This window comes from Anas acuta, chromosome W, assembly GCF_963932015.1.
Source record: "Anas acuta chromosome W, bAnaAcu1.1, whole genome shotgun sequence".
Taxonomy (NCBI): domain Eukaryota; kingdom Metazoa; phylum Chordata; class Aves; order Anseriformes; family Anatidae; genus Anas; species Anas acuta.
In genome coordinates, this window is record NC_089016.1 from 1,206,282 (window position 1) to 1,221,701 (window position 15,420).

The 15,420-nt window shown below is 51.1% G+C and overlaps 2 protein-coding genes across 2 annotated transcripts; both read left to right on the forward strand.

The window, feature by feature from the left end:
* The first annotated feature begins 6,877 nt into the window (after positions 1-6,877).
* Positions 6,878-11,494, forward strand: LOC137847461 (uncharacterized). The gene is made up of 10 exons (XM_068665731.1): positions 6,878-6,995; positions 7,126-7,205; positions 7,409-7,872; positions 8,595-8,706; positions 8,866-8,955; positions 9,478-9,582; positions 9,734-9,889; positions 10,046-10,371; positions 10,582-10,729; positions 11,417-11,494. The coding sequence occupies exons 1-10, from the start codon at positions 6,878-6,880 to the stop codon at positions 11,492-11,494; spliced, it is 1,677 nt and encodes a 558-aa protein (XP_068521832.1).
* Positions 11,495-11,889: 395 nt separating this feature from the next.
* LOC137847212 (maestro heat-like repeat-containing protein family member 7) lies at positions 11,890-14,958 on the forward strand. Its single transcript, XM_068665491.1, has 6 exons — positions 11,890-12,057; positions 12,596-12,751; positions 12,902-13,003; positions 13,376-13,478; positions 13,740-13,799; positions 14,693-14,958. The coding sequence occupies exons 1-6, from the start codon at positions 11,914-11,916 to the stop codon at positions 14,854-14,856; spliced, it is 729 nt and encodes a 242-aa protein (XP_068521592.1). The 5' UTR covers positions 11,890-11,913; the 3' UTR covers positions 14,857-14,958.
* Positions 14,959-15,420: the final 462 nt, after the last annotated feature.

Sequence of the window (15,420 nt, forward strand, 5' to 3'; positions counted from 1 at the left end):
TAAAGCGGATGCTGAAAAGGAGAGTGCCAAGCTTCCTGCACATTCAGCACTAAGATGGGAAACTAAATTCTGAAGAGCAAAATTCAAGTGGTAAGTAAAAAGTCCAACAGGTCATTTAGCACCTTATTCTTGCTGAGGAGGATAACCCTGTTTATTAGCTTTAGCCTTCAATTTCACTCTATTTTTTTCTGTTACAGCTCTCAAAAATCATCACACAGTTTATTCCGTAATGATGTTGCTCCTGTAATTATGTAAGCCAAGCCCACGTGTTTCTGTAGGTGCTGGTTTTTTGATTCTAAAGTCTGTTTTTTCGAATGGTGCCTAACTGAAAGCCAGCAATCACTGACAATCTTTTGTCGCACGAGGCACTTTCCAGTAATGAGCAGCTGTCGTGTTAAGGGGTGTAGCTGATTAACTGTTACGGGCCTGGTCGGATTCAGGGTACTGAACCAGTCGGACATCCACCAACAACGCATTAACTGTCTGGGGGTCCGTTCAGACATTCACCAACAACGCATTAACCGTCTGGGGGTCTGGTTGGATTCAGAACGCTGAACTATCACGGATAACCACCCTCACCCTAGTTGCACTTAATGAGAGCTATCACAATGCAATCAAGTATGATTTATTACAGCAACAGATAATCAGGTTGTTTTGGATTGCCGGCAATAGTGACTGTCTACAAAGGCAAGCTATCATGCATGAAATATTCAGGTGTTACAGGTGCTACAGGTGCGCAGCCTAGAAATAAATGTGTTAAAAGGATCAAAGACTCCAGAGAGATTTATAAGCAAGTATTCAGATCTCACCCAAAGGCGTCCCAATGGGGGGGGGGAAGAGAGGCTCAGCCCATCGGCTGATCACAGGAGTCAGGAGGTCCTAAGGATGTTGTATGTCCTCGGGATGGTATCTCCCCTGATGGTGGTATCTTCCCTGACATCCCCTCTCTCTTGGGCCAATTTATATTATTTTCTATCTTTTCGGTGGAGCTTGAGTGGCTCTAGTCAAGCATATCTTAGTTATGATTGGTGAAAAGTTCTCCCGTCTCCGTTTAAAGCAATAGGCTCCGAGAAATTCAGAGCGCATGCTCAGTGAGGGGTGGTCGCACCTTGGAGGCGGGTAGTTTTTGGGCTGGAGTGTGTGTTGGTATTCTAATGATATTATAATGAGCAAAAAGTACACTAGGGTACAGCATTTGTCAAAACATGACAGGTCCTTGGCTCAGGGTAGCAAAAAGTGCGGCATATCGGTCTCGGTGTGCACAAGAACAATCGAGTCCCCACCTGGTCACAGAGCCTAGCCGTGGTGTCTCCACTCCACTCTACGCTCCGTACTGTTCTTTAGAGCTAGCACACCAGGTTCCCCTAGTGCGATAGCATCTAAGGTTGGGAGCCTAGGGAACGCTCAGGTAATGCAGCTACGCCCTACCCTGAAAGCCTCTTCAGTGCTGTAGATTTTCCTTAAAAAATGTGAATGTTAGTCTTCTTTTCCTAGTTACTTCAGGCAAGTATACCACAGCAGCTTAGGTTAAAAAGCTGCACTTCAAGATGTGTGGATCCAGAGTAACATGTGGAATAGGAGATTTATGCCCTAACATTGCAGTGTAAGATGCGTTTCCTAACGTGAATTGGCAACATGACTGTTTTTTTCCCGCTGTTACCCTTTTCTCTAGTGCTTTTGGTTTGATTGGGGGGAGGGGGTGTTTGTTTTTTTTTGTCGCAGTTTCAAAGTTTAATGGAGCAGTGACATTAGCTGAAAAGAAGGGAGAAGCCAAGTATTTCTCAGTGAAGATGGTAACAGTGCTGTCTCTGTATTTGTAGAAAGAGATTGTTTTGCAGGTACAGGATACTTCACTGAGACTGTATTCTACATAAACCGGAAACCTGACTGAAGAAATTTGTGTCATTCCAGATTCTTACAAGCTTCAAATGGCTCCTACTGGGCATTCCCAGGTAGAACAGCACCAGATGAGTGTTGAGACCACCGTGGAAGCTTCTACAGAGCCAGACAATGTAGTTATTGTGCAGCACTATGAGCTCAAAGTATGTCAAATTCCAACTTTTTTAAATGCTCAAATAGGACATATTCTTGTGACCTGTACAATTACAACTTAAGTCAGTTGTTAAGCAATGCCAATTAAAACAATTAATTGGAAGGACATAGAGATTGTGAAGTAATTCAACCTATAATGCACTGTGGCTGTTTAGTTTCCACACCTTGTGTAGATTTCTGTAGGCCACCGTTTGCTTTTGGTCAACTGTAGTTGAGGAGACAGATTCCTTGCCTAATTTTTAAGGTAAAAGGCCTTGTTGAATTTTAAAATACCTCACTGATGACCTGCTAGTACTATTGGTTATGATTGTTGTTTTAACAATTTTTATGATGGGCTTTTATTTGGGGATGTTTATTATGAGTTGTTGTTTGTTTGTTTGTTTGTTTGTTTTTTATGCTTTGATGTATTAGGAACATGAAAAGGATCTTTATTTCTTTCAGAGATGATTTTAAACCTGAAGTTAGCAGGTTGACATAAACAGGGTAGCCATGGATAAGTGACTACTTTTCTGAAATTGCTTCCAAATGCAGTATTAGAATTTCCCATACATACTATTGCAGTGTACTGAGGGTTTGCCAGTCTCTCGTGGGAGGAAAGTGGTTATCCTAGGCTCCAGCGGGGGAAGTGGGTAAGACTGGCACTAGGTACGTGAAGAAGAACGTTCCTTTGCAGGAGTTGGAGAGGGCATAAGTAAGGACCATTGTTATAAATGGCTCAGGATTCAAATTAGGATTAAATAAAAAAATAGGATTTATTAAAAGAATATAAAGGAATAGAGGTAAGCAAACAGCGCTGGGTGCACCGGGAATCTCCGCTCCAACAGGCCGCACACCAGTTACATCAAGCAGCTGATTTTTATGCACCTAGACTAATACATATTCATTACTACTTCTAAAAAAAATAGATTATTATAATTAGCTTCCGGGGTCCAGTTCCTCCTACTGGAGCATGCGCATCAGTCTCCTCTGGGGGTCTCTAGGGGTCTTTCATGCTGAAGGCTCGTAGTCTTCCTCTCACCCTTTGTACTTACTCGGCACTATTCCAAGTTTATGGAATACTCTCTGTACGCTCTCCGCAGGTCTTGTCTCCCAACCGTCCTTCAGCTTGTTTTTTCTTCCTCTTAATCTCTTGGCCCCCCCTGGCCAGATACCAAGGATCCACATAGTATCTCATAACAGTCACCAGCAGTCACCAGTTATTATCAGTTGTTCTGAAACTCCCAAACAGCTTGACGACGCACGAGCAATTAAAACATTCTTTCCCAGCTATTCACAGTCATCTATATAACATCTATAGCAGTGTTAAATCAATCTCGAAGAAGATAGAAAAAAAACTGTAACTGTTAGAACTAGAAGTTAGGAATAACAAAAGCAAACAGGTTCATAAATTTAAGGAGTGTTTTCTGAAGACGTGATAAATTGACTGGAATGAGGGGGAGACTGGGACACACTGCATCTGTGGTTCAAGAATTAAATTGCCAGTGCAGGGCCCAGAGGCAGACAGGATTCAAACAGAATTATTCTTTATGGACACAACTTTATGGACACGAATTGGAATTGTTAAAACATTCCTCACAAGATGACAGAGCATGTTAAAAGAAAATTGTTATCAGCATTACATCAATTTAAGAGTTGCTTATCACAATGTTAATTTTTTTGATCTTGGGTCTGTTGTGCTTGTTTTCAGAATAGTGTTGTATAGCACATTATTAAATGTATGTGTTCCCTGTCATGTTGTTTACCATTTCTGGGTGTGGGTTTAAGGTTATTCTTTTGCTGTATTGGATAACACTGACTTATAATAGGATACAATTATTGGTCATGAGACTAATCTCATACTTGTACCGGGCATTGCCATCACCTCCATACCTTGGGAACCATATATCGGAAGCTATTCAGAATTACACTCTTGACCTTTTTTCCTCAGGGTGTCAATCGGGGTGGGCAGTGGTGGGAAGGGAACAACAATGGGCATCACTTCTTCACTCCCTCCTTCTCCTTCACCTCCTCCTTCTCCTCCAGGCTACTTACAATAGCTCTGCAAAGCTTTGAATATACTTGGGATGGTCAAACCAGCATGTTCATATTGTGATGTCAAGTGAATGTGTTTCAGCTTTTGTTTAAACAAGTGCTTAAGAATGTCATTAAGGGATCTGTCCCCAGGCAAGAGAGTTAGGAATAGCAGGAAGTGTGGGAGAATATGGGCAGGCACCTAGAGCTGTGGTCACCTCCAGTGCTTTGGAACTTCTCCCCTAGGCAAGCACAGAATCCTAAAAAAAACTGTTGAAATGCTTGAAAAAGGTGTGTCATCACCCCGGCATTTCCAAAGAGACACAAATCGCTGGAACATGCTTGGTCTTGGCCTATGTTTACCAAGTCTCAATCAACACCACTCCAAAACCTGTGAGAGATCCTGCAGCCACTCCAGCACCTGTGACTGGCCCTGCAGCCTCTCCAACACCTGTGATAGTCCCTGTGGCTACTCCAACTCCCGTGACAAGCCCTGCAGCCCCTCAAACACCTGCAAGGGGCCCTGCAGCTATTCCAACTCCTCTGAAAGGCCCTACATCCACAAAGATGAACCCTGCAGCCACTTCAACACCTATTACACACCCTGCAGACACTCCAACTTACTGTCACAGCCCCTGCAGTCACTCCAGTCCCTGTGAGATATCCTGCAGGCACTCCAACTCCTGTGATAGTCCATGAGGCCACTCCAACCCCTGTGACAGGCCCTGCAGACACAATAACTCCTGTGACAGGCCCTGCAGCCACAGCAACTCCTGACATGGGCCCCACAGTTACACCAGCCCTCGTGACAGCCCCTACAGAAACTTCAAAACCTGTGACAGTCCCTACAGACACTCCAACTCTAGTAACAGACCCAGCAGCCGCTCCAACCCTGTGACAGACCATGCACACTCTCCACCTCTTACCACAGGCCCTACAGACACTCCAACATCTGTGACAAAAACTGCAACCCCTCCACACCCTGTGGTGGGCCCCATGGCTGAACCAGAAAACCAACCTGTGCCACTATCAGTTGCTCCTATATGCATGAGAAAATAATGGATGTGATAGTCAGGTTTTTTTTTTGTTGTTGTTGTTGTTTTTGATTTTTTTTTGTTTGTTTTTTAATGGAAGGAAACTCCTACCCAGACAAGAAAGGAGGAAGAAGATGAAGCAGGCTACTCTAAATCTGGGCTATAAAGGTAGCAGGAGGATGAAGAAGAAGAGATTAACCACATGATTTCTATACCAGAGTGAGCTATGAGATATGTGAAAAGATTTCAGCCATCAAGCTGTGTCATGGTTTAACCTGGTTGGCAGCTAAACACCACACAGCCATTCGCTCACCCTCTCCCCTCCCTCTTTGGGATGGGGAAAAAAATCAGGAAAATGAAGCCTGTGGGTTGAGATAGAGTCAGTTTATTAGGACAGAATAATAATGATAATGATAATAATAGTAATAATAATAATAATGTATACGAAACAAGTGATGCACAATGCAATTGCTCACTACCCACTGACCGATGCCCAGCCTATCCCTGAGCACCCAGTCCACCCACCCCGGCTAGCCACCCCTATATATCGTTTAGCATAACCCCAGATAGTATGGAATACCCCTTTGGCCACTTTGGGTCAGCTGTCCTGGCTCTGTCCCCTCCCAGCTCCTGCTGCACCCCCAGCCTGCCTGCTGGCAGGACAGAGTGCGAAGCTGCAAAGTCCTTGGCTTGGTGTAAGCACTGCTCTGCGACAATTAAAACACCAGTGTGCTATTAATATTATTCTCATCCTAAATCCCAAACACAGCACTATAGCAGCTACTAGGAGGAAAATTAACTCTAGCCTAGCCAAAACCAGGATATTCAGCACAGGGGGAGGATGCCTGGTCCTGCAGGTCACTGTCAGAAGAGGGAACCCTCAATGATCTGCAAGCAATTCTTGGTGGCACATGCTTTAGTCAGGGGCTGTGCTCGTCCCCAGCACAGGGCTCTTGGAGCACCCAGATCTATCAGTGTGACAGAGTTAAGTCCTTCCAGACTGCTGAGCCCAGAAGACATCCCACAAGATTCCAGAGGAGCAGAGTGAGGACAAGGCCCTACCAAGGTGAAGTCCTGTTTGAAGTGTAGCAGTTCATAAACATTTATTTGGGTTTCCACAGAACTAAAGGTTTATGTCCTCATGAAATAGAATTATTTAAGGACACAGATCTTTACTGCAAATATTTTTACAAATGAAATATATGGATTTTTTCTTTTCTTTTTAAATGGCTCTAAAGAGAACAATATTTGTGAATCAGTTGATTCATTTTTCATATAGGGGAGATAATGAAGCTCGGTCCTCTCTTTAGATTTCAGTTGAATGCATGTCATGATATGATCACTACTCAGCCCGCAATCAGCTTGGATATTTTGATCGCAGTAAGATGTAAAACCCTTGAGCGTGCATTAACTTCTCCCATTTTCCTTGGCTCCTAAAGAAATAGCATCAACTGCAAGACAATATTAAAATTTATGGGGCCATTTCCTGGGCCTGCATGCAAGAGCAGCCCTGAGAAGAGCTGAGAACAAGGGAGGGCCCTGAGCCAGCATCACCCAGCCGGGGGCATGACATCACAGGAGGACCCTTTGTGACACAGGCCAGTGTCATCTGGCAATAGCCGGTGCTGGCACAACGGCCCCTCCAGTGTCCGTCAGGACAGCGAGGGGATAGGACAGGAGCGAGTGGGACTGGCGAGGAGCCCCCAAGTGCAGCCCACGTCTTTCCGCACTGCCTGTGGCTGTCCCGAGCCTGCGCCCTCCTGACTCTCTCATCACTCGCAATGGAGGAGAGACCCCCCAGCTGCCCCAGGGTGGCCTGGGAAGCGAGTGAGAGGTCCCAGGAGAGCAGCTCTGTATTGGAGCCCTTTGCGGTGTGCGAGGTGGAGCCGCTGCAGTCTGGTGAGTGAGGGTCTACGCTGGGGTGGGCAGGGCTGGGGCCAGCCGTGCCCCCTGCTTGAAGCCAGTGCCCCCTTCCCTTGCTTCATCCTGAAGCCCCTCTACAGTAATCCTTGCTCTCCTTCTGTCTTAGATGCTAGCTGGCTACCTGTGTACGAAGAGGAAGAGGAAGCTGTGGACTTCATCAAGGCCTTCGTCAAAAACCCAGAAAGGGTAAGAGCAACCCTTTCCATGGCGGCTGTGCCTGCATGTCCTGGCCATGCCCCGGCTCTGCTGCCAGGCTGCTGGAGGGCTGCTGGCTGGGCAGAGCTGCTGCCCTCCAGGCGTCCCGCACAGCTCCGCACCCCACAGTGCTGCGGTCCTGCTGGCTGTGGCTCCCCCCTCACGCTCCCTCTTGGTATCTCTGTGGCTGCCAGGATGATGTGCAGAAGATTATGTTCCTGAGGAATATCGTCACTGTGTTCACAACCGCACAAGAGAAGGGCTTGTTAGAGGGCCTGGACACCTTCTGCCGTGAAAATAAGCTGACAGCAAACATCCAGGTGAGGGGACGTCTGGCGGGCTGGGGAAGGTGGCGAGGCTCCCTGGGCATTGGGCAGGGGTGTTTGGGAGCAAACATACATGGACACCCAGCTACCCCGAGTGGGATCTCGGGTGCTGCTGGGACCTCAGCACTGCAAGGTGCAGGGGGGCACTTTTGGCTGGGGATACCAGGACTCTGCCAACCCTGCCAACAGTGCTGGCTCTGCTGGCGCTGTGTGCCTGTGGCTGCCAGGTTCCATCTAATTTGTGCTCTCCAGGCGCTGTTGGAAGAGAAGCCTATTGATTACCCGTGCACAGACTTGTGGGAGGAAGCCTTCCTTGCTACTTCTGCCTTGAGGTATGTGCCCAACCCCATCCGTGGCTTGGCTAGCACAACCCCAGGGCATGAGCCAGGTGACCCTGACCCTGGCAAGCACACATCCTCCATCCGGGCAGGCCTTTGCTTTTCCATGCTCGGGACTTGTCCAGAGGGAAGAGGGAGCCTTGCAGCTTCCTGACTCATCTCAGCCTTTGCCCCAAAGCAGGAGGTGTCAGGACTGTCCTCTGGCCCAGGCCAGCCTTGCAGAAGAGGATACATCCCCCAGCTGGGCTCCCCATCCCTCCCACAAAGTCCTGCCCATGGGAGGATGTGGCGTAATGACCACACGGACACCAAGGTTCTTTAAGGGATCAGTAACTTCTTCTTTATTGAGGGCGTAACTTCCACTCCCTTGACATTGAGGACAGGCTCCCTTTTTATACCATTTGCTCTACAGAAGTATTTTCTACTAATTATTCATTGATCAACAACTTGGCCCAGCAACAGCAAACACCAAGCAACTTCCATGTCTTAATGGCTGGAGAACAGGCAGTCTGAGCCAGCAAGGCGTCTCCTGAATGACCCTTCTTTGTTCCTTCTGAACTCTTTACATTCCTCATAGCCTCATCGTTAAAAGTCCAATGTTATCACCAATCATGGGGCTTGTCAACCCCCATGGCCACACTTCCACTGGAGGACTGTGTCCATCTCCCTTTGTTGTAGAGGCACCGTTCCCACTGACAATGTCTCTCTCTCTACAGCACAGTGGAGACTGTACTGGAGGGTGAAATGTTGTCTCTCGTAGCTGCATGCGTTAGCAGCGTCTTCTTTCTTCTGAGAACTGAGGATCTGGACGCTTGGTTCACCATGACGGTATGTGCTGCTGAGCCACAAGAGCCCCCATTCCCCTGCACTGCATGGAGTTTCCTCCTGCTCAGAAACAACTGAAGATCCCTGATGAGGCAGGTCTCGGACTGCTTCCCTCCACCCCTTCCCTCTCACCCTTGCCACAACACTTTGTCCTTCTTACAGATCCTGCAAAAGATGGATGTCATGCTGAGAACATTGCTGATCAGACCTCCGGCCTCCAGCCTCGGTGATAAGTTGCAGAGCATCTTGAAGGTCTGCAGTTTGCACAGCATCAGCTTTACAGTGGCTGTTCCTCACCCTAGAGTGAGGTGACATATAGTAGTGAAGAGTGCCCCCTGTGCCATGCACACAGACCATAGCGCCTGCCAGGCCTGTGCCCAGCACACTCAGGGGAGCCAGGGTCTGTCCACCAAGCTCTTCTAGGGCCCCGGTGTCCCCTGGCTGCTGTCAACATCCCTTGCCCTCCACACGTCCTTCCTGTGTCACAGCGCAGCTTCCCCGCAGCACTCCTGGGCCTCCTCTGCCCGCAGAGCTCTCCTTGCACCAAAGCAGTGGTGGATTTGAGAGAATTTGAGCCCTGCCCTTGTGCACCACACTGGCAGCATCTGGAGCTGCCATCGCTCTGCTTTCCTGGTCCCCTGTGCTTTCCTTCCCAGTGTGAACAGGGCGTTGCTCCAGCTCTGAGGAATTCCATGATGGACAGCGTGAGTCCAGGCAGTTCTGCTGGAGCAGTTGTCAGCTCCCAGAGCAGACCAGAAGCTTTTCTTCCCACAGCTGCTACTGGAATTTACCACTTCTTCAAGCAGAGCTGTGCAGGTAAACGCCGCGGAGAGGATCTGGAATCTGTTTGCTTTCCTGTACAACTGTTGCAGGAAAGAGGTAAGGAGCCAGGCACCCACCAGCCAGGCCATCTCCCTTTCCCTTCTCATGGATTCTCATGGGGACCATGAGCACGGCTCTGCCCTGAAGGGTCTTTGTTCCTCCTTTCCCCTGACTGAATGTGTCATATCTTCCTTCCTTCTTTCCATAGCCATTTGGACAATACCTCCAGCCTTCTCAGAGGACAGCCATCATCCTCAAGACTCTTGACATAATGAGTAGCTACAGCACCGAAGATGATGAGCATTTTTGGGCCGAATTCATGGTGGACATAGCAGTTGAAGACCCTGCCACCTGGCTGATGGATGTAAGCAGCCTGTGGCTGGATTGCCCTGCCCTTGAGCCCTTTCATCCCTCACTCATCCTGCCTCGAATTCCCAGCTCTTGGGCAGCAGTTTCAGTGGTCCCTGGGCAACTGGCTGCAGTCCAGTGGCAGCTACATTCTCTCCCACATCTCCTCCAGGTGCCAAAGATTCTGAGGTTCATCCATGAAAGCCTGAGCAACTGCAGAGATTCAGACCACCAGAAACTCTTCTCAGTACTTTCCACGATGGCCAACCAGTTTCCTAGGGAAGTGCTCCTAAGCATCTTGACAGACCTCCCGACACTTGACAGGTACCAGCCCCAGAAGCCCTGGGGGCTTTTTCTATGTGGGGAGAAGGACCTGGAGAATCTCTGGCCCCTCCATCGCATGGTGCGCATCCTCCCAGTGGAGTGGGCCCCTCCATCGCACGGTGCTCGCCAGCCCTGTTGGGGCAGCCAGGGTCTCAGCATCCAGACCAGACCAAGGCAGCCCAGAGACCCCATCACACTCCCTCCTGCCCCACAGGGAGCACCACCTCAGGCCCCTCCTGCTTGCCCAGCCTGGTCCCCCAGGGCTCCCTAAGCACGGGGTGGCGAGGTCCAGGGCTGCAGGACAGCCCGGGGCCTGCGGGGTTGGTCTGGGTCATGGCGCTGTGACCAGGGCAGCCCTGCCAACAGTGTGTTCTGGGCTTGCAGCACTACGCTGGACATCTGGAAGGCGATGCTTTCCCTTCCAGTGACTTCAGAGAAGATCTTGCAGGAGCTACGGAATGTTCTCCAGGACAACGAAGTGTGCAGCTTCTTTGCAGTCAGCGCCGTGGACTTAAGCATCATTCACTTTACTGTGAGTAACCAGACAACACACCTTGTTCCCCTTTGGGGCTATGTGTGCTCCTCCAGGAAAACAGGCACAGTCCTCTCCCCATCCCATCTTCTCCAACCTGTCACCTCTTCCAGGACACAAGGACACAGCCCCTTAGGGCCAGCACCAGCCCCCCTCCACCAGCCATGCGGGGTCCGTGTGCTCAGACATGAAGCCTGCCCCTTTCCTGGCAGTGCTGTCTTTCCCCCGGCTCCTGGCAATGACTGGGGCAGAGTCAGGACAATGTCTGGGGCTGGGGCAGAGCCATGGCCTCTGCACGGGCTGAGCAAGCTGTGAGGCCAGGGACTAGTAGCACCTGTAGCCACCTGCTTCCAGTGCCTGCTTTGTGCCAGATGGTGCTGGTCAGTCGCTCCTCAGAGGTGTGAGACCAAGAGGCTGCGGATGGCCAGATGGAAGGAGGAGCAGGCAAAGAAAGGATGCTCTGTGTTGCCAGGCGCAGGGCACACAGGAGCCACACACTCCTCCGCAGGCATGGCTGCTCCAGGAAGGGCTGCGTGTCCCTCATGCCCTGCCCTGAGCTGCCAGGGGAGCCAGGAGCTGCAGGGCGCAGCCCGTAGGCTCTGCCCATTTCTCATGGCTGTGTTCGTTTCAGATGATGAACCCCACGGATCAGCTACTAGTGTATTTATGTGTCCCTGAGACGCTTAGCATGTGTCTGAGGCTTCAAAGCCTGCCAATGGTCTGGATGATGCTCAGAGCCCTCGACATCATGTCAGCAAGACCTGAGATGGTGAGTGAGATATTGCCAAGTGAACCTTTTGGCAACCTGGTGCTGGGGCAGGAGGCAACGCCATGGCTTGGCCTTGGCTGGGAGGCAGGAGGTGGGGTGGGTTGTGGTGTGGTGGGTTGTGGTGGGGCCTGGTGGCTGCCAGCTGAGCTTTCCAGAAGCTTTCCCAATGGGTTCCCTGGAAGCAGGTGGCAAAGAGGGTGACTCAGCAGGGGATACAGGATCTTTGCTCTCTTGAAGTCCCTTCCCTGTGCCCTTCTGTCCCCACAACACAGTCTGTGCTACCAGGAAACAGGGCAGGAGTCTGGTGCTCCGTAATCAGATTATTTTGGCCAGGATGGCCCTTCCCCTCTTGACTAAAAGCAAATGGTGTCATTCTGTACAGAGAGGAAAATTGTTGGTCCTGCTGCCGGACGTGATGAATACACTGCAGTATGACAACACGCACATCACCATGAAGGCCCTGACTATCTTCAAAAATGTGATTCGTCATCTGGAGAAGAAGGAGGCCAGCCCCATCGCTCTGGCACTGGCTGGGAGACTCCTGCCTCTTTTTAACGATGTAAGACTGCTGTTGGTGACTGAGCCCCGCAGATGGGCACCCTGCAATGGCATTGCCCTTCGTGCCAGGCCTGTGGGCAGCACTCGGGCAGGGCCTTCTCCTCTCTCTGCTCCTCTGGGTTATGGTGGGCTGTCTTCTGGGCTCTGCAGTGCAGCAGGACTTCTCCCTGTCGAGTTGAGAGTTCTGGACAGCCAAGGGCTTCTGTTCTGGGGGCAGGAAGATGAAGGCTGAGTAGTCTTAGAATGCCCCAGAGGAATTATCAAAGGCCAGCTATGTCTCCTCCTCAGCCCGTTCCCAGTAGAGCTTTGCTTTGACATGGCTGGTGCAGCTACTAGCAAAAGTGGGCCAGCTGGGACTGCACTCTGAGACACAGGCACCCCGTGCAGGAAACCTGTTGCTTTGCCTTGTGCAGGCCTTTAGCTCCTTTGTTCCGAACACGAGGCTTCACCCTTCACATCAGCCACCCTACGGCCCTTGCTCCCCATGGACAGGGGGAGGCTGGCAGCTGGCGAAATCCTCCTTTTGCCCTCCCTAACAGGTGTCCAGTGAGGTGCGAGAATGCTCCGTGCTCCTCTTCAAAGACTTGATGGAGTCTGTGCTGTGGTGGAAAAAAGGAGAAATGAAGAAGACGGTGCACAGGGCCATTATTCCACTGCTTTTCCGGATGCATGACAACACTGAGAGTGTGGCCAAGGTACAGATTTCAGACCTGGCCATTGACATGGGCACTGGGTGTGCTGACACCAGAGGGGTATTCTGGGCATGGCGGGGCCAGGGCAGCAGGCAATCAGACACTTTAGGTATGTGTGTGCGGTGCCATCTCCCTGCCTCTGCTTCTCCACAGGCCTCTGCAGAAGTCCTACTTGCTTGTGCAAAGTTCCTGAAGTGGAAACAGCTTGAGCAGCTGGCTCAGACTGAGGACATCTCTAAGATTGGGGGGTACTTGGTAAGGAGAACCACACAGCCCCAGGCCCCATATGGACAAGCCTGTCTGACATGCCCAGGCTGCTCCAGCCCAGAGTCCCCCGCCTGCAGCTGCATCGTGGCTCCGTTCCCTCCAGCACAGAGCCCCAAGGGCTCTTCTGCAGGCCCCTCTGCCTTCCCCACCCCCAGCATGCGGGAGGAGACCCTAGCCCTTCTGGGCCTTGGCAGCGGGACAGAATGGTCTCCTAACTCTTTCCAAACCTCAGCCCCACAGAGCTCCTGGCTGGGAGCTGGGGATGGCCTGGGGGAAAGGGGAAGGGGGGTGCTGGCAGGAGGGAGTTGTCTGGCTGGCTGGGGAGGGTCTGTGAGCTCTGTGCCCTTGTTCTTTCTCCAGCTCAAGCAGAAGAGGAGCAGGGTGGAAGGATACCTGCAGCAGAGCCTGACATACCTGGAGGATGATCAGACCAGCTTGCGAAAGATGGCTGTCAAATTCATCGGTAAGCCAAGGCCCTGCTTCCCTGTCTGGGCCCTGCCCTGGCAGCAAGGCCCAGTCCTGTGGGCCCTGAAGCCCCTGATTGTACCCCCAGGAGCCCTGTGCCTTCCTCAGCCCCCTGTCCATGCAGATGGGCCTGGGGTGTGCCTCGCTCAAGCCCCCCCTTAGGCTCCATCCTTGGCGGGGAGCTGGAGGGGACGCAGCCAGGCTGGCTGGACATGGGGCTGTGCTGGGAAGCCGGCTCTGACCATAGCACTGTGCCTAGGGTTTGCTGTCGGCTCTGCTGGCATTCGGAGTGAGGAGAAGCTGAATGAGCTCATCCAAGGTGAGTGCAGGCGGTGCTGGGGGTGCTGCGCCCAGTGGACAGGGGTCAGAGCCTGCACAGTGTGCAGCCATGCCTTCCCATGCTCCAGGGAAATGGGGGAGACGTGGGATGCTCCTGAGCAGCAGCTTCCAGCTGATCCCTTTGTCCCAGTTGCTCCCCGTGGCCAGGGAAGGAGACAGGTGGGGCTGGCATGGCCTGGAGGCATGCCAGGAGGTCTCTGAAGGTCCGTGGTGTTATAAGTTGCCGCCTATAATTTTTCAGAGAGCATTGTATTAACCAGAGAAAGGAATTTATTGAGTAAGCAACAGCTAGCAAAACAGCGCTGGGCGGCCGCGGAGTCTCGGCTCCACCAACGGTGCGCACCTCACCCCCGCCAGGGTCCCTTTTTATATCTTGGTAATTCCGGGATTACGCAGCACATCCTGGTATATTCTGCGACTGCGCGCACTGTTGCCGGGGGGCCGTCTCTGTCCCTCTGGTGGTCGTGAAGATGAAGGCCATAGTCTTCCTCGGCGTTGTGGTTCAACTTCTTTTTTTTTGTATTTGGTCATGTTGGCCCAGCGTGAGACAGGAAGGCAGGATGTTGATACACTAGTTTAACAACTTACCAGGAGATGGTTCCATGAGCTTTGCAGCAGTGTCTTTGAACAAAAGAGGCAACTGAGATGCAGAAGGAGAGAAGGGGAGGGGCTTCTCTTTTTTGTTACATTAAGCAAGGGAATTTTCATAGTGTCTAGCCAAGCATTATACAGCTCCTTACTTCAGCAGGGAACTTTCGCAACCCCTGCTCCTCAAACAGAACTCCTTGTTTTTATAATACAAAAGACAATGAACAAACATTTATTGTGTATTACATGTGGGTTTCATCTCTGCTCTATTTCTTCCTGTTGCAGCCCTCCAACTTGTCGTGAAGGATGTCGATCCATCAGTGTGCATTACAGCAGCTCACACCATCCTAAAACTGAGAAGTCGAATTAAGACACCAATACCTCTATGGGATCGACTTGCAGAATGTTGCTGCTGGCCCTGCATAGCCAGGGCAAATGACTCTGTTTAATTAAAGCTGGAAGAGTAAATCAGTCTGATTGTGTCCTTCACATGGGCAGCAGCCTGGGTGCCGTTCCTGGCCTCTGCCCCCGTGGGCTTTCCATCAGCAGAGCCTGGCTGCAGGATTGTTTGAGAAGTTCAGCCCTTCATTACGCTTTGCCCTCCAAGCGGCTGAGTTTCTTCACCCCTGTGGAAGTCTTATTTCAGGAAACAGAGGATAAAAGCAGCCCCTGGAGGAATGAGGATTGCTCCAAGAGCTGCCTGATGCCCACGCTTCCCAGCAGCCCATGGCAGTGCAGCATGTACTGGGTGCAGCTTGCTCCAAAAAGGCTGTGGTGCCCCAAAGGCCTGTCCAGAACCGTGGCCGTACAGGTCTCTGGCTGCAGGGAGTGCCAGAGCCTGTGGCTGCCAGGGGAGGGAGGCAGGTATTGCACCTGCGTGAGGTGCAAGCAGGTGGGAGATGTGGTCAGCGTGGTGGCAGAGCTGAACAAGGAGGTTGAGAGACTGAGGGCCACCAGGGGCAGTGAGCAGAAGTGTTCCTTTTTTGTGCTACTACGCTGCCTTTGTATCAAAC

Coding starts and splice junctions, on each gene's coding strand:
- LOC137847461 (XM_068665731.1), top strand. CDS start 6,878: ATGGAGGAGAGACCCCCCAGCTGCCCCAGGGTGGCCTGGGAAGCGAGT. Junction 9,583..9,733: donor ACAACTGTTGCAGGAAAGAG/GTAAGGAGCCAG, acceptor TTCTTTCCATAG/CCATTTGGACAATACCTCCA. Junction 9,890..10,045: donor CTGCCACCTGGCTGATGGAT/GTAAGCAGCCTG, acceptor CATCTCCTCCAG/GTGCCAAAGATTCTGAGGTT.
- LOC137847212 (XM_068665491.1), top strand. CDS start 11,914: ATGAATACACTGCAGTATGACAACACGCACATCACCATGAAGGCCCTG. Junction 12,058..12,595: donor TCCTGCCTCTTTTTAACGAT/GTAAGACTGCTG, acceptor CCTCCCTAACAG/GTGTCCAGTGAGGTGCGAGA. Junction 13,004..13,375: donor CTAAGATTGGGGGGTACTTG/GTAAGGAGAACC, acceptor TTCTTTCTCCAG/CTCAAGCAGAAGAGGAGCAG.